We start from the raw sequence: 18066 nt of genomic DNA, 5'->3' as shown, positions 1-18066 counted from the left end.
ACTTCTGGTGATTTCTGGTGAAAATGACTATTTTAGCACATGCAAATACTTTTTCATGTAACATGCTTATACTGAGGACTGGCATATGAAAAGCCGGTTTCTATAGTTGAAGAAGAAAGGCAAAAAGAGACACCAGTTCTAATTAGGACGCTAGTGTGGGAACAGAGGGTGACAGAGTTGGAACTTTAAAAGCATACACCTGTTCTTTAGCATACCAAAGTCGGGGGTGTGGGTTGTCCTCTATGAACTGAGATGCATCTTCAATTCCAACTTTCTCAATCAATGCTCGGCTGTCTCGCAGGGACCGGATCTCAAAGTTCATTATGTAATCCTTGCTAGGGTGCTCTGGGTCCTGAAAGTGAGGGTGAAACAGAGAATTCAGAAAGATGCCTGCACAGTCGATGTCTTCCCTAGAGTTCAAAAATAAATAAATAAAACAAACTAGGATCACACTTATGAGTAGAACAAAGAAAAAGAAATTCCCATGTTTGGGTCTGAAGAGTTATTTGGAAAACACAGAAATGGAGTCTCCCATGGGCAGTCAGGCTTCCTACACAGAGGCGCCGATGACAGCAGAAAGGGCCCTTGGCTTCTCTCAACCCCATTTCCCCCCAGATGTACTCTTTTCTCCACAATCCTACCCTGCCTTCACTAGAGCAGAAAACCCACATTCAGCCACTTCCACTCCCTCATCCTCCCATCCACTCTGACCCTGAAGAAGATGATCCTGTGGCTTCACGGCTACTGAGCAAGAGAGATGGGAGAAAGGAGGGTGCCGCCACCACTTCACTACTCTAGCTCAGCATGCCCATCTCAACTCAGCCACACAACTCAAGGTCTGTCTCTCCAGAGAGAGCCACAGGGCCAAAGAAAAGAAACAAGTCGGCACAATCAATTCGCCGGTGTCCCACACATCCGGGCAATGAAGAAAAGAACCGCTTAGAACAGTTAGATCCCACATGAACAGCAGGAATGGGCGGGTCCTAGAGAGTCAACAGTGGCAAGCAGCCAGCCCCTCTACTCCTCACTCAGCATTGTGACAAAGTCTGAAATCCTTAGGAGACTCTCGACAACCAAGCAGGAATTAGCAAGAAAGGAGTGTGAGGTTTGGGTTCAAACACACCCTTGTAATGTCATTGCTCCCCATGTAACAGAGCCTTCCTCTTCTACAAAAGTGGTGTGCACAGTATTTACAGGCACAGGTACAAGGCCATAGGCCAATCCAACACCTCAGATAAAGGCACTTGGGGAATGCTAATTTCAGTTTTCATTTGTATTTCTTCTTTAGTCATTCAACAAACTTCTCATGCCCTTCTTTGAACATAAATGCAGCATTGCAGCTAATACTCCCTGGGTCCTTGATGCCCCAAAAAGAAGCAGAACCTCCCATCTTCTTTCATTTAGTAAGTTTTGCATGTGCTCAGCCAAGGAGGTAACACTCCACTGAACAGCCAAGGAGTTCCACTCTCCACTGTATGTTTAACCGTTCTCAGCACATGGCACCAATACTCGGTCCTCTGTTCTCTATTACTCGGTCCATACAAAACTGCCCAGTGTGTGACAGTCTCAGAGCACATCTAACCAATGTAAATTATTTTTTCTAAAGTACTTTACCCAAGTCAATACAATAATCAGTTTCAAAACCAATGGCACAACGTTCTAGAACTTAATGCAATAAGCAACCAATGATGGCCCTTTAAATTTTTAGTCTTTTACAATTTCATACATAAATAATCTTGCAAGTAAAGGAGACTCAGATTTCTCAGTGATGCAGCCACTGCTACATCCATTCCCATCCTGTAAGGGATAAAGCCTTGCCAACTAGAATATCCGTCTAAATTATGAACGCCTGTTCAGAAAGATATAGCAAAAATATTAGTAACTTTGGAATTCATTTATGCATAAGATTAAACAGCTTGAAATTAGAGCTATAAAACAAAATAAAATGTTCTAAATCTTGACGTCAAAAGAATTATATAGAGCTACCGAAGAGAAGTGGGGGGTGAAGAAAATCTAGGAATGTCCTTTTGAGAATGGAAAACATATTAAACATTAACTGTAGCTGAAAACAGTAACAACTGGGTCAGCAAGATGGTTCGGTGGATGAAGGGGCTGTCTGACCATCCCTGGAGCGCAGGTAGTAAAAGGAGAAGACTGACTCACACAAGTTGTCCTTGGATCTCCACGTGTGCACTGCAACACACGTCAACTGGCACACATGCACATACACATGAATAAATGGAATTTAAAAGAATTGTTGGTAAAAACAGAGGATAACGGCCATCAGTGGAAAGAGAGGCCCATTGGACTTGCAAACTTTATATGCCCCAGTACAGGGGAACACCAGGGCCAAAAAGTGGGAGTGGGTGGGTAGGGGAGTGGGGGGGGGGGTATGGGGGACTTTGGGGATAGCATTGGAAATGTAAATGAGGAAAATACCTAATAAAAAATATTTTTAAAAAAAAAGGAGGATAAAACATGCTAACAATTCTTCCTAAGCCAGGAAACGGTACTGTTTGTGATGTTTTTAAAGATTACCTAAGAGTCTAGAATTCCTTATTTGAACCCTTTATTTTCAGATTGTTTGATTAAAATGAAAGCTAATATAGAAGAGTGTTTTGGACAATGGTGCTAATCTGAATACTTGATTTCTGTTCCTTCATCCCAGCCTTCTTCACACTTCTCAATGACAGCTGAGAGGACAGACTCTATGGTGTTCAGGCAATGTTAATGATTAAAATTGTTGCCCAGCAGAATTTCTACTAGTTTTTAAAACTTTGTTTTCAAGTTTTCTATATTGATTTAATTCTATACAGCAACCACACTTTTTAAAAAATAAAGTCATTATTCATTTTTCAAATGGACATAAATCCAATGGCTAAAAATTACTAATAGAGCACACTTGTGCTAGACGAAGAGGATTCCAGAAGCTGACTCTGTCAAAGCATGCACATCAATCACTTTAGAGTCTACCTACCTCTGACTCTGTTTATAAAAGGGCACTGGAGGGGGCTGGAGAGATGGCTCAGTGGTTAAGAGCACTGACTGCGCTTCCAGAGGTCCTGAGTTCAGTTCCCAGCAACCACATGGTGGCTCACAGCCATCTGTAATGGGATCTGATGCCCTCTTCTGGTGTATCTGAAGACAGTTACAGTGTACTCATATATATATATAATAAAAGAATCTTTTTAAATAAATAAATAAATATATAGGCATTGGAAAAAAAACGCACCTTCTAAAGAGCTCCCAACACCTAAGACTTGAACCGAACAAAGACAACTGATAAAAGGATGCTTTTCTTGCATATGCAAGGATAATGGGGGAAGGAATACTCTCTGATGTCCCTGTATGTGAGTGAAAGGCAAGAAACAAGCTCACTATATCACAGACCCTGTACCTTAATCACAGGAAAGATCTCTCTCTTTACCTTGCAAAAGTAAGGATAACTTGCTATCCATACAGAAGAACCCACCAGTCAAACTTTGCTGACAGCTTTAAGCTTCACCCTTCTCCCCACTTCTGCCCCACAGCAGACTGATTAGAAAGCCCAGGTGTCCCCCTTCTTTATGGGCACCCAGACATTCAAAGACTATCAGCTATGACCCCTGGGAGCCAAAGCATAAGTAAGGAATGAGAGCCAGGCGTGGTGGCGCACGCCTTTAATCCCAGCACCTGGGAGGCAGAGGCAGGTGGATTTCTGAGTTCGAGGCCAGCCTGGTCTACAGAGTGAGTTCCAGGACAGCCAGGGCTATACAGAGAAACCCTGACTCGAAAAACCAAAAAAAAAAAAAAAAAGTAAGGAATGAGAAAGGCTGGACCTGAGGTCCAGCTGACTCGTGAGTCTACTCCCAGGTAGGCCACTGTCACACACAGGAGGCTCAGTCAAGGCAGCAGCAGACATGGAGTTGTTGGTGTGTTGTTGGTAGTTACCTTCAGTATCTCATCCAAGAGAACAGATTTAATTTCCAAATCCTCAAAGTTGCAAATATATCCAGAGGTCTGAATGGGTTCCTTTAGAGAGAAAAAAATGAGAGTTATGTCTTATACAAAACATGGCCCCTCAAGGAATCCTCACTTTAAACGATCCACGTCAAAGCTTGCAATCAAACAAGAAACCCAGGATGTCAGCAAAGCCATCTGCCCATCACCTAGTTACCATGCTGCTGCACAGCCATGGGTCTCTGCTGGTGTCATATTTCAACTCTTCTATACATTTCTCCAAAAGAGAAGGATGCTCTATTACCTGACCATATTATGAATTTAATTCTTAGTAAATATGATACACAATGTATTTGGATCCAATTAAGTGCATCTACCACACAAAGCCCACAGCAAACTGAAGTCTGCCCTCTATGTACCTGATATATTGCCTACATGAGACTTTATTTGCCAACATGTAAATACATGGATGTTACATGTATGTCTCTTATCCTACAGACAGTTGCAGAAAAAACATGTAGGATCTGCATATTATGAGGTAAAGTAGCTGCTCTACATCATTAGCAAAAAAATAGATATAATATTATATAAGCCAAAATAAATATAATGCCAATTACCTCCAAGAATACTATAGAAGAAACAGGGATAATAGTGTCTAGTAATGGAAATCATCAAATTTTCATTTTTATAATATATAAGTATGCATAATTATAATTATGCTATACCATTATATAATTCTAATAAAAAAGACACCAAAATGATGAAAATAAAAAATAAAAGTTCACAGCTTGAGTTCAATATGCCTAAGATTGAAGCTCGTATAACACACACTAGATGTATCTAATGGGGTTTCAAATATGGTTTTTTTCTTTGAAAAATCACCAGTTCTTAGTTAAAAATCAAATTATATGATAAAAGTTTATAAAATCTTTTCATTATCTTTACAAATGTGATTGTATTGCATAAGGCAGATGATACGCTTTTATGGATAGCAAGGACACATACACAGAGCCAGGCCTGTCAGGTCACACTGTAATCCCTGCGCATGGAAGTTGGAAGCAGGAAGATTACAAACTAAGAGGCAAGCCTTTGTTATAGAGCATGACCCTGTCCCAGCAAAACAAGGCCACACACACGCACACACAGAAGCACAACAAAACTTAATCTGAAAAGATGAATATGTATTAAGATGTTTCCCATGGAGTCTTTTATGTGTTTTTATTAATTTGAAACTATCATTTAAACCAAATATACTTGTGCAAACACCTGCACTCAAGAAGAGGGCATCAGATCCCAATATGGATAGTAATAAGGCACCGTGTGGTTGCTGGGAATTGAACTCAGGACCTCTGGAAGAGCAGACAGTGCTCCTAACCACTGAGCCATCTCTCCAGCCCTTAACCAGTATTCTTAATAACACACCTAATCAAGTACCCAGGAAATGGTGCCAGCCAGAGGGGGCTGGCTTGCCTGCATCAATTAACAACTAAGATGATACTACACAGATATGGTCACAGGCAATCTGATCTGAACAATCCTTCCATTGAGATTCTCATCATGGGTAATGGTAGGCTGTATCAAGTTGACAGAGATAAACTAGGCCAAATTACATCAACCAACACTGTTTTCCAATACAGTAGCAATTCGTCCATACCTCAACTGAATACAGTGTGTCACATTAACAAACTACAAAGCAGGATACACTCACATGAGCAGTATGCAAGGTATACATTGTTATCAAAAACAAGCATCCAAGCTTTGGTTCATTGTGCTGTATCAAGACGCACTGGGGTCTCTCTCACTCAGCACAGGCAGAGGTCTCACAGCACATGTAACACAGCAGGCTTCCTGAAGTGTCCCAACTTAGCCAATCAGTCTCAGCATGCAGTGACACACTGAGGCTTGAACGAACCTAATTAACTAGATTGAGAGATTATATTATCAAATTTTACTTTCACCTCATAAATTAGACAAGAGATTTAAGTTATTGAAAAAGAATCTGCCAACTGCAGAGATGACTGATAACCCAAGCAACTGTGGAATGACAGAGCTAACTCCTCCCTCCCTCACAACAGGGAAACAGAGATCTCTCATCTATCCTCTCACGGAAAAAATCTATCCAGCTACCAATTGTCAGAGCGCAGCTGGTCTCCTGAGTGCTAATGTGGAGAGCGTGTCCTGAAGGAGCGTATGATCGTGTAGCTCAGTGTCCAGGCGTCCTCTCTCAGTCTCTGAGCAGCTGGAGGAAGGCCCAGCACAGCAGCTGAGCAAGCAGGGGGCACAGAGGCCAGAGAACAGACCAGCACATGTATAAATTCTTGACCATGCTGAGATTATTTTCAAAATTGATCTAGCTCTAAGTTTAATAGAAATTGGGTTATATTCCAAGCCAAAAAACCAAACTCAAATAAAGAAAATAATTATTTAAAAAAAAAAAAAAAGGCTAGTCTGTTAGAACTCTTCCAGACAGAGGTTTAAAGGTCTCACTTGGCGCTAGATTGACCACCCTCTGCACACACTGTACAGACATAATAAGCGCCTACTCTGTGGGCCTATAACCCATGGCTTACAAGAAGTGGGGCCAAGAATAGGAAAGGACTCTAGCATTCAGAAGGCATCCTTCCACCTTCAAGGTTATCATGTGGAAACCTGTCAAATATCCATGACTGTTTTGTGGCAAGGGACAAAATGCCCTTGGGTCTTTGCGAGAAGCCATGCAAAGGCAGGGTGTCTTTTCTTTGAACCATTTCTCAGGGTTTCAGAATGACAAAGGACATGAGGCTCCTTAATGCCTTAACAGAGCCTCTAAGAGCCTCTAATGCATGACCTCATTACCCAACAGAGCTCCAAAGAAAAATACACAAACAGCTTGGTGTTTCAGAAGAGCCACAACTCACCACTAAGCAAATGGCTGCAGAAAGCCTTTGACAGCTCGAAGCCCTGAGTATGCAATCCCTTCCCAAGAACAAACAAATCAAAATGGATAACTGAGACATTAGCTCATCTCTCACGATCTACACTAGTGAAGTAAACAGAAAATTCCACACTGAAAATCATTAGTAATCCAAAGTTGCTTTTAAGAATATCTTTTTGATTAAGATACAGATCAACTTAATTTTACTGCCTAAGCACATGGGTAAGTGTTGGTCTCGAGAGGATCGAGGGACAGAAGAATCCAGAGCAGAAAAGCTAACGGGTGTAGTTCCCTCTAGAGAGGCCTGGGCCGTGCTCTCTGGGATGTCTGTCGTTCTCTCTTTAGTACCTCTCTAGCTCTCTTAACTCTCATGCTTAAATTCTTTATTAAAAGCGTTTTATTAAAATGTTTTAATAAAAAATTAACTCTTTCAAAAACATCAGCTGATGGAGCTGACAATTAATGAGAAAATGAAATGGACAGAAGGAAAAGGCAGTCACGATGTATGTGAGGGTACCTGGGTACGGGAAGGGTGCAGCTTAGTCAGTGGCCTGGAGTGTAAGAGAGGTGAGGTAAGCAGATTCTAGTCACATAAGCACAGGAGAATGAAGAGACAAGGTCATTTCAAACAGACAGCAATAAACCTGGTGATTTTCTTTATGTTTCTTTGAATTTTGGTAAGAGAAAAAGAAAACAGGACTTTTTATTGAGTGTCATGATTCCATGTTGGTGGGCTGTTTTGGATTCGATAAGGTCTGAACCATGGTCCAAGTTGGCCTGGAAGGTCCTAGATAGCCCAGGCTGGCCTCTCCCCCCATCTGCCTCTCATACCCTGAGATTACAAGCACGTGACTGTCTGGCCAGCCATGAGTCCATCTGTTAAAAGAATAAGTAAGTGCCTAGGAAGTACCTTTTAGAGAGAGCAAAGGTATTATTCCCACTTTGAACCAAATATTTTTAAACCCCACAGAAATTTTAAACTTATTTTCACAAATGTATGCAGCAATCCCACTACATTTCTCAAAGAAAAAGGGGGGACTATTGGGTTTTGAATTTGGCTTATTATTTAGAGACTGTTAACATTTATCCCTTTTGTCTGTACCTCAGGATCCAAGTTTCTGAAAACATACATTCTCGTCTTCTCCATCATTGCAAACAAATCAGGATTGTCCTTGGCCCACTTCATATCCCAGACGTCTTTGCGCTCCAGTTTTAGCAACTCGCCAACTACCTGCTGCCCTGTACTGTCGGTCACCCGAGTGTCCAAGTCAAAGAAAGTCAGGACTCCTGCGATGTCGATGATAGCAAGACGACTACAAGTCATGGGGTTGGGGAGGGAAAATTATAAAATACGTTCAGTGGTCTTGAAGTCAAACTGCCTGCAGCCCTTATTCAAGACACCTTTATGAGAAACCTGGAATATGGGGGAAATTATTTTAAAACTTTTTAAACAAATTTAACAGAAGATAGAAACTATTCTTTGTTTTGATACTTTATAAGAAAAATGTGCTCCAAATCAGGTAGTATCAAAATATGAAATAGTTAATGTTAAGTTTCAAGAGTAAAAATAAAAAAATCGTGCCAGGATTTCCATTTCAACAAGTTCACCCATCAGCACATTATTGCACAAATCCAACCATCCCGACGTAAGCCTAATGCCCAGGAGAAGTCTCCGGCTTACCTGGAGTTGCAGTTCAGAGATAACTGGCAGGCGCGGCAATCCAGGGAATACTTTTGAATCAGAGCAACATTAGGAAAGCTGTACCTCTGAATGACGCCAGATTCACGCCCCTGTGGAAAGGACCTTTGGTTACTGTAGCATATTTACCATAAAAGCATCAAGCTGTATACAGGTCTCTCTATATGTCCATGTTCTTAAAACCAGAGTGATACTGACCTAGCAAGTGCCCCCAGTTCTGCTGTTGCTAAGTCTATGTTTATCTCCCAACTTGAGTCTTTTAACAGCAGTTGTAGGTGGTCTAGTTTTTCCTCATAGAATATTCAAGAAGGAAGTCAGGACAAAGATCTAGGTCTTTGTAATATACTGGTTCTTATCTGACAAGAAAGAAACCTCTAAGGCTGCTTATAATTTAGGTTAATATTCAGAGTAGCCTAAAGGCTACCAAAGTACCTACTCAATTACATGCCACAGATAGGAAATGGAAGGTCACGGTATGAATCAGCCGTTCCTGGAGCCTAGCCCTCCATCCCACAACTTTAACCTAGAGCATCAGCTTCCAGCAAGAAGAAAAATCACCTAGAAGCAGCAATACCTTGAGTATTATTTAAAAACTGACCCAGGGTGTTTATACATTTCCTGGACAGGCATGACAATGTACGATCAGCAGCAGATGCAGCAGAGAAGCAGGGGCTATGACGAGCTTTCAAACTCTTATGCACTTGAGCCATGTGGGGCAATGGGCAAGAGAGGAAGGGCTACATAGTTCATCTTTTCCTGCCCTTTTTAGCCAGAGAGCAGGGATTCCTCGGTATGATGCTCAAGCACAGCCTATCAGGAAAGCGGGAGAGCCATAGGATACAGGCTCCTTCAGAGCCTTTCCCCACAAGTTGAGCTGAGCTAGAGAACTCAGCAGGGAACAGGTAAGCCTCTGCTGGTGCAATGCAAGCCCACTGCTGAATCAGCTACTTCTCAAGTTCCTGTTTTCAAACGTCAGAGCTCAAGAAAAAGCATGATACCACTGCTTCTGCTTTTAAATGTTAGCAAAATATTGCCAGGACTCCTCAGCTTCACTGGCTGGAAAATACACTGGTTCATTCTAACTTTTATGACTGTAGTTCAGCCAGTGCCAGTGTGAGTTCCTGGGCTACATCCAGGGGGAGAAAACCTCTAAGTCCACTGCTTTCCAAGCAGCTCCTGCATCTACCGACTATGTAGGGCTTTCAACCTGGGATCAACGCCACATCTGTGTCTTCTCGGCTGACCATCGCCCTGCTGGTTTGATAAGTAGTTACTGTTTTGCAGATGATTAATAATATGTGCACAAGCTTCAGAGCATCCTCACTTCTTCTATCAGATTTAGAGAAACACAGGACATCCACAGATGATCGTCTAAAGTCAAAATGCTTGACTTGCCCTTGCTCTGTAACTTAAACCATTACTATTCATAAAATGAACTTATTTCAACTTACCACGATCAATGTCTTATCAGATGCAGTAATGGCACAAATTGGATCCCTTGTACCCTAAAATTAACCGATCATTTTATGTAATATTTATTGAATAACAAAGGACATCCAAAACCCATATGCAATTATTAAAACATATAGTAATACATTTGCCAATATAACGATTTTATTTACTAAGCACCTACTATGTGTCAATCACTAAAGTAAATACTAATGCTACTTCAATGAAATCTTGATCTCCAAGAGATTACTTAAAAGCATCTTCCAAAGACTATAAACTAAACATCTAATTATAAATACTCTTTTAAAAGAGATACAAGTGGACTATAGAAACACATAGGGAGAAGTAGATGGGGAGACGCCTAAGCTTAGCTATTAGAGCTGTGCTCAGGGGTAAGCACATGCCAGCAGAAGGGTAAATAGGAGAGTCCTGCAACCACCAGGATCTAATGACGAGCATCGTGCTTATCAAGAAAAGCCAGGTACCATAGTTCCTTATATCTAACAAACCAGTCAGCCAGAAGTCACTGCTCCCTCTGGAGAACTACAGGGACAGACTGATCTCTCAGCTAAGGAGCATGAGAGAGGGAAGAGCATGGAGAAAGTTCCTTACATGGTAAAATTATTAACATTTCCATCAGCACAGCTCACAGACAGCTGTGGCCCAAGAGAGCTATAAAGGCAGCCCGAAAGTCACAAAGTCACAAACTTAGAGCATTTTTAATTTGGGACTGCAAAGACTGCTTAGAAGATAAGTGCCTGCTGCACAAGCCGTAGGACCTGAGTTTGGGTCCCTAGCCACCATGTAAAAAGCAGATGTGACAGTGTTTAAGGAATTGTAAAATGGTGCCCTATTTACTAGAACCAAATTCTTGATCAAGTCTCTAATAAAATTACAACGTTTCCTTATCTTCAGACACTAACGCTGACAAAAATCAAACCACCTACTTGAATGGCTTTACTATAATCAAACACCCCATCCACAGATCCAGAAGGGACATCATCAACGTGATAAATTCTGTTAAAAAAGAACAAACCACAAGCTTGAAGAAAGGGAGGATTATATTGCTTCATGATCTCTACAACTAAGGCCTGAACGACTACAGTGAACATTCTTATCTAACAGGAAAACCCTGATTTTTTTTTTTTTTAAAGTTCTTGATATGGCTGAATCTCATAAAAGGAGAAACTACCCAGCGACGATTTAGAGTTATATAAGTCATCTGTTCAACAAAGCCATCCCCATTGTGAACAACCAAGCTATGCAGTCCCAATAAAATCCACTAAGCTGTGAGATTTTTGCCTGACTGCTGATCAAGAGTAACTGTCTGTTTATTAGTTTATTTGCTTGTTTGTTTGCTTGCTTGCTTGCTTGCTTGCTTATAGTCTCTCTCTAAGTAGCCTTGGTATGTCTCAAACTCAGAATCCTCGTGCCTTATCCTCCTGTCCACTACAACTTCAGGATTGTGAAGTAATAACTTCATACAGAGCTTCCTGTTGTTTACCAAACACATTTACACATCTTCATGTTGAAGCTTACTTCAGGAGTCCCTTTGTCCTCATGTGTCTGAGTGGCAGAGTCCTCTTTATGCCCACTTACCAGAACCACTCCAATTCAGACTCCTGGAATCCAGGTCTTTGGAAGAAGCCACATGCCCAGTTCACTCTCCCTAAAGCCCTCCTCCATGCCTGTGTGTAAGGGCAAGCATCTCCCCTGCTGATTGATGCTAGGGTCACCTCCTAGAAAGACCCCGATACAACTAACCTACGGGAATGAGGCTTCAGTCAGTCAGTCCTTTTTTAACTGAATGACGGTAATTTCAGTGTACCACTACTATGTGGAGTAGGTCACACAGCTATTTCCTAACCGAATAAATCCTCACAGATTCCCAGCCTTTAACAATATGGGGGTTTTGTCTTGTTCTGTTTTGTTTACACCATACCAACTTTCTTTTACTTTGATAAATTTAAATAGATCCTTTTAAAAGATATTCAAATTAAATAAAAATACTTCTATTATGAACCTGGCGTGGTGGTGCACGCCTTTAATCCCAGCACTCGGGAGGCAGAGGCAGGCGGATTTCTGAGTTCGAGGCCAGCCTGGCCAACAAAGTGAGTTCCAGGACAGCCAGGGCTACACAGAGAAACCGTGTCTCAAAAACCAAAAAAAAAAAAAAAAAAGGACTTCTATTAATAAAGGCAATGTATATTTCTCAAGAATGGCAATAGATAATTAACTATGTCTGGATCCAATACGGTATAGTTGTGTTATTATATATATCAAAAAACATACCTTTCTCTTCCTTCTTTTCGAGACCGTGTGATCTGATTAATTTCCAATGCTGTGAGCTTCTTTGCCACACGATATTGCCAGGTATAAAATGCTTCTTTTGAAGCTGCTATCACATGGGTTTTGGTCATTGCAACAAATAACGGTACTATTAAAAGAACAGTAAGACAGCTAAGCTATAGTTACACAGAAAGCACTTCACACCACTGAGCCCAAGTCCGCATTTTAGAAATGATAAACCCAGTCTTGAAATATGCACAGTCTCTCAAATCAGGCAAGAATCTAAAGTTACTAGGATCATACAAAAAATATTAAGTAAAATGGATCTGCGATGTACAAGGATCCAGAGCTAAAACCTCAGGCCTTTTTTAAAGAGTACTCAGGAGTATGGGGGTCAGTGGAAGAGCATTTGCTCCGAGTGGGAGAAGTCACAGACTCAATCCTCAGTATCACTGAAAGAAAGAGGAACAACCTTTTAAGTAATCTATTATTTTATGTGCATGAGTGTTTTTCCTGCATATATGTCTATGTGAAGGTGTTAGATCCTCTGGAGTTAGAACCACATAATTGCTGGGAATTGAACCCAGGTCCTCTGAAAGAGCAGCCAACACTCTTAACCACTGAGCCATCTCTCCAGCCCCAGAAGTAAATCTTTGTGAGTCAGGGTTAGGCAATAGTTGATGCCTTAGGCATGACACCAAAAATTATGTAACAAAAATAAAGAAATTGAATCTTATAAGGAATTAATGGTTATAAACATACATATAAGACTGTCCAAAAAATATTTAACAAAAGAAAAACTTTTAAGCAGGCAAAGAATCTAAGTGAACACTTCTCCAATAAGATACACAAATACCCATGAAAACATAACCAACATCATTAACCACCAAAACCTGAACATGGAAACTACAACTGGCGTGTCACGTGATCCTCACTAGCATAGCTAGAATTTTAGAAAGTAAGGCAAGAACTGATCAGGACATAGAGAAAAAATGAAAATGTAAAATACTCTAAAAGAGCATTCCAAAGTTGCTCAAAATGTTGACTACAGAGTTACACATTACCTAGCAATTCTGCTCCGAGGTGTATGTCTAAGAGAAGCAAACACACACACAAATTTACAGTCAGGTGCTCAAAACAGTGTTCCACATAGACCCAACATGTGGGAACAACTCAGATATCCACCAGGGTTGAACCCCATCTCTTTCTCCCCTCCTCAGTACCAATTCCAGCCAGGTCTAAACATATATCTTTTTGTTCTTGCTCTCATTTGTACTGCATTTCCACTTCACTGAGCAAACGAGAAAACGCCGCCCGAGTGTCCTGCTGCTAGGTAGACATGTCACTGACCACCTCTTGGGTATGCTTTTGTGAAGCAGAGCGCCTCAGCAACTCCGAGACTAAACAGTAAAATAATCATCTAAACTCAGAGAATAATAGTAAGATAAAGTTAAATATGCACTTGCAAGCAAAATATATGAAAGCAAAGCAGCTCTCCGGAAGGGGCTACTCTGTGTTTTCTGAGCTCGTGAATAATCAAACACTGTGAACTGTTTCTGCTTATACCACAAAGCAATAAGGCCAGTGTTGGCGAGAGCAGTGGCTTATGGACATTTGTCACACAACTAGCCAGGGGCATGTTTGGGCAGCAGGACACTTAGAAACTGAACAGTAGAAGCCGGTAGCGGACTATTAACTGAGTAGATTGACAACTCAGGAACTCAAACTCAATAAAGTTGAGTCGGATTTTTTTTTTTTTAATTTCAGGCTTTCAAAGTTTTTCTGTTCAAAACAAATCATATACTACTAATGACCTCTAGAGGGAGCACGAAGCTTTCATTGCCTTGCACAAAATCAAAGCCTGGTGAATGGCAGCCAAACCTCCAGAGGGTGCTAAAGCCAGCCAGGCTGTCTTCTCACTGACTTTACTAAATCTAATAAATATTTAGTAAATTCACCATGAATATTTCAATTCTGGTAATTGCACTCTAATTGGTTTGAGGTTCACCAACCTTTACTGCTGCCTGGTAAAATATGACATTTCCAAAGCATCTAAAAGCATCTTCTCAACCAGTGTTTAATTACAGTTATGAGTTACATTCATGTTCTTTTATTCTTTTTTCCATACAATTTATGCTGATCACATTTTCCACTTCCCCATATTCTTTATTCTTAATACTTCATGAATATGAGAATTTATTGCTATCCTGATTAATTCAAAATTAAAATGTTACTGGTTCAAAAGACAAGTCGGGCTTCTTGGATTCAAATTGCAAACACTTCATAATTATGATGTTAACAATTAAGTTTCTCTCTCTGAACCTCAGTTTACTTGCCAATTGAAAATAACAATACCAGCCCTATAGAACTGTTTTAAGGATTAAAAGATAAAATAAAGAATAACACGGTACATGCTTAATAATTTTAAATACTTAATAATTTTAAATACATGCAAGCACTCTTCTAAACACATTATATGTATTAACTCACAGCCACTGTATAAGGCGGACAGTGCTATCATTAGTTATCAGTTTAAAAAAAAACTACCTGGTTATGAAGCAATTTTAACTTATCTATGTTATACAGCTAGACAGTGGGCAAGTGGGACTTAAACTCAGGTCCTCTACGGCTCTTGAATCTGTGCTCTGAATCGCTGAAGCAGAATGACCCTCAAAAACATCAGGACCCATTAGGCATGGTAGGTATCACTTTTTATTTTCATTTTCTATATGAATTTTATAACGTAAAATACTCAGAATAAATATAAATATATATCAGAAAATACTTTCAATTAATATACTAGCACTCAATAAATTCAGATGGAAACATAATGCCATCTTATAAATTCTGATAGATTTTTATTAAAAGATTAAGGTCCAACTAAATTGATAAGTAAAGGAAGATGAGGTTGCCAATCACAGTTTGATAGGAGGACTCTATTGGTAAAGGTAATACAGAGTTTGAGCACAGGACATGGAAGAAGTCCATCGGTAATGACCAGGAAGCCTCTTCGCTCCTGCAAGCTTTCACGGGACTAGAAGGTGCTGCTGGACCTTGGAGTTGCTGCTGAGGGAGAGGCATGGACAGCCTCACCCAGCTGTGAACCCTGTGAGCTACACTAATGACTGGCATGTACCCATGATGTAACAGAGGCACAGATGGTAGGAGGCTAACAAACTGCTGCTTGATCCACAGAGGAGCACTGGTACTGAAAATCTGGTTAGGAAGTCTGCAAACCTAGGGATAGACCTAACGTTATTATACTACTAAATGGACATAATAACAAATTGTCCTCTGAATTCATACCCATAGAGCACTTCTCTTCATACTCATAAACTAAGACAGTGCTCCATCAACAGTTTCTCTGTGCAGTGAACAGAAATTCCCAACTAATCAAAATACAGAGAATAAGTGTTCATGGAGTCCTCAGCCACAAGAGAACATCAATTCGATCCCACACACCAGCCTTAGATGTGATATCCATATAGTCCCGCCCCAACGCTCAGGGACCATCAGAGAAGAAGTCAGAAAAGGACCAAAGTAAAACAGTGTCCTCTGGACATGGCAGGCCCGCTGCAGGCATGACCTCACAGCAGCTGTGCTTGCCTAAGACCTGCTCAAGACCAAGCCAATCAACACTGTAGTGTGGGAGGGGGCGGGGCTCAGAACTCTGCATTCCTAAGGAATGATTGATGGTTGATGGCTTCTGTAGGAAGGAGAGTCAGGTATCTTAGTATGGTAGGTGAGCTACTTACAGTGGACACCTTCACACCCAAGAGTATATGGACAGTACAAGTTGAACTCAGTAGGTTATTAAAACAAAACAGAAAGATAAAGTTGGAAGTGAGAAGTAGAAGTCATTGGGGCAAGGTGGGAGGTGAAACATGATCAAAATATTAAAATCTCAGAATTAATTAAAATAGCATATTGAAAATGAAGGTCAACTTTGTTAAAGATTTATTTCTTTTTATGTATATGGGTATTTTGCCTGCATGTATGACTGTGCACCACGTATATGCCTGGTGCACCTGGAGGCCAAAAAAAAGGACATCTGATCCCCTGGAACTGAATTAGACCCAAGTTCTCTAGAAGAGCATCCCATGTTCTTAACTGCTAAGCCATCTCTCCAGCCCCAAAGGAACATTTTAGGAGATAGAACTCCAAGTTTAGCAAGAGGCTCAGCCTCAATAAATTAAAGTAGAATGAGATTGAGGAAGACCTCCAACTTCAACTTCAGACCTCAACGAACATACACACGTGTGTGCCGACACATGTGAACATGCATATGCACAGACACACATACAACATACACATGCAACAAATTTCTAGGCAGAAAGATTACTGCGGAGAAAATGTAAGAAATAATGCTTCCCTCAAATGAGCCTTAACACTAATAGGCAGTCGTTAATAGCCAAGCCAGGATGTAAAATAATTTAAAACAATTTAGGAATTCACATTTAGGAAAAACCTGCTTGTAATATTTTAATGCTGAGGGCTGAATAAATTCCTGCATCCATAATGGTTTCCACACTTTGCCACTTATTCATTTCTTAGCACTTTAAAGAGCTGGAAAACTGGAATGTTGTCATCAAATTAGCCTTCTCAGGAATACATGGAAACCATCACTAGAAACCCACCAAAATGACTGCTGCACAGGCAGGCTGGTACTCTCGGGTACTCTGTGCCTTGTTCCCTCTCTCAGTGCTATCCTCTCCTTACATGCCACCTAAGGACATACTTAGAAGGATTTCCTTTGTTCTCATTTTTTGAGACAGCTATGTATTCCTAGCTGTCCTGGAACTCATCTGTAGACCAACCTGGACTCAGAGAGTTCTACCCGCCTCTGCCTTCTGAGTGATGGAATTAAAGGTGTGTGCCACCACTGCTTGGCACATTTCTTTTTAACTGCCTAATTATTTCTTTTTCTTTTTTAAGATTTATTTATTTTATGTCTATGAGTACACTGTTGCTGTCTTCAGACACACCAGAAGAGGGCATCCAATCCCATTTCAGATGGTTGTGAGACACCATGTGGTTGCTGGGAATTGAACTCAGGACCTCTGGAAGAGCAGTCAGTGCTCTTAACCACTGAGCCATCTCTCCAGCCCCCAGCCCTGTATAGTTATTTCTTGTAAGACATACTATATACACGCACATCCATTTATCCCAGTCACCAGCACGATACCTGGGGCACATGGCACTCAGCACAGAAGCAGTAAAGTGTTGCTCAACTGATTAACTAAACTTGATTTATTTATACAGCCCATAAGGAATATCATAATCTCTTTATTTTCCCTAAGGACTGTTACAGTGTCTGAAATTATATATTTTTGATTTGCTAAAGAATCACTTTCAATTTAGATGACATGACATAAACACTGTCTATGCACTCAAGAAACATTTGTCGGGGCCAAGCACACTGTTGGGGCTTGGGACATGAAAGTTAGAAGTTAGACAGTCACAGGCAGGGCGAGAAGGACTTAGGAGGAAGTATACTCAATTGATTATGGGGTTGGTAAGGTCACTCAGCGGTGAAGCACCTGGGCTGCACTTCCTTAGTTCAGTTCCCAGCCAACCACACTGTGGCTCACAACTGTCATAAAGGGATGTGCTGTCCTGGCTCCACAGAAGAGCACCTAAAGAGGCCACAGAATGACTCCTGCTGAGTACAGAATCCTGGCAACCGTACTCTGTATAATGCAAAGTTTCTGTAGGTTTTTACAGAAACTGTCAAGCAGAAAGATAAAGAGCAAAAGCCCAAATCAGACATTCCAGA

At 40.8% G+C, this 18066-nt stretch overlaps 1 protein-coding gene across 3 annotated transcripts in view; it reads right to left on the bottom strand.

Moving 5' to 3' along the window:
• Window positions 1–18066, bottom strand: part of Wdr35 (WD repeat domain 35) — a 55442-nt gene that overhangs the window by 13020 nt on the left and 24356 nt on the right. For all 3 annotated transcript variants that reach the window (XM_085830196.1, XM_021178884.3, XM_021178885.2), the window contains 7 exons: window positions 12294–12438; window positions 10949–11018; window positions 10004–10057; window positions 8535–8644; window positions 7956–8166; window positions 3931–4011; window positions 216–352 (listed from right to left, as the gene is read on the bottom strand). In XM_085830196.1, coding sequence (XP_085686322.1) covers window positions 216–352; window positions 3931–4011; window positions 7956–8166; window positions 8535–8644; window positions 10004–10057; window positions 10949–11018; window positions 12294–12438 — 808 coding nt within the window. The remainder of the gene's footprint in view (window positions 1–215; window positions 353–3930; window positions 4012–7955; window positions 8167–8534; window positions 8645–10003; window positions 10058–10948; window positions 11019–12293; window positions 12439–18066) is intronic.

Source organism: Mus caroli, unplaced genomic scaffold (genome assembly GCF_978045245.1).
Source record: "Mus caroli unplaced genomic scaffold, Mus_caroli_1 scaffold_14, whole genome shotgun sequence".
Lineage (NCBI taxonomy): Eukaryota > Metazoa > Chordata > Mammalia > Rodentia > Muridae > Mus > Mus caroli.
The sequence above is the reverse complement of the archived record's forward strand: the minus strand, read 5'-3'. Positions and strand labels throughout refer to the sequence as shown.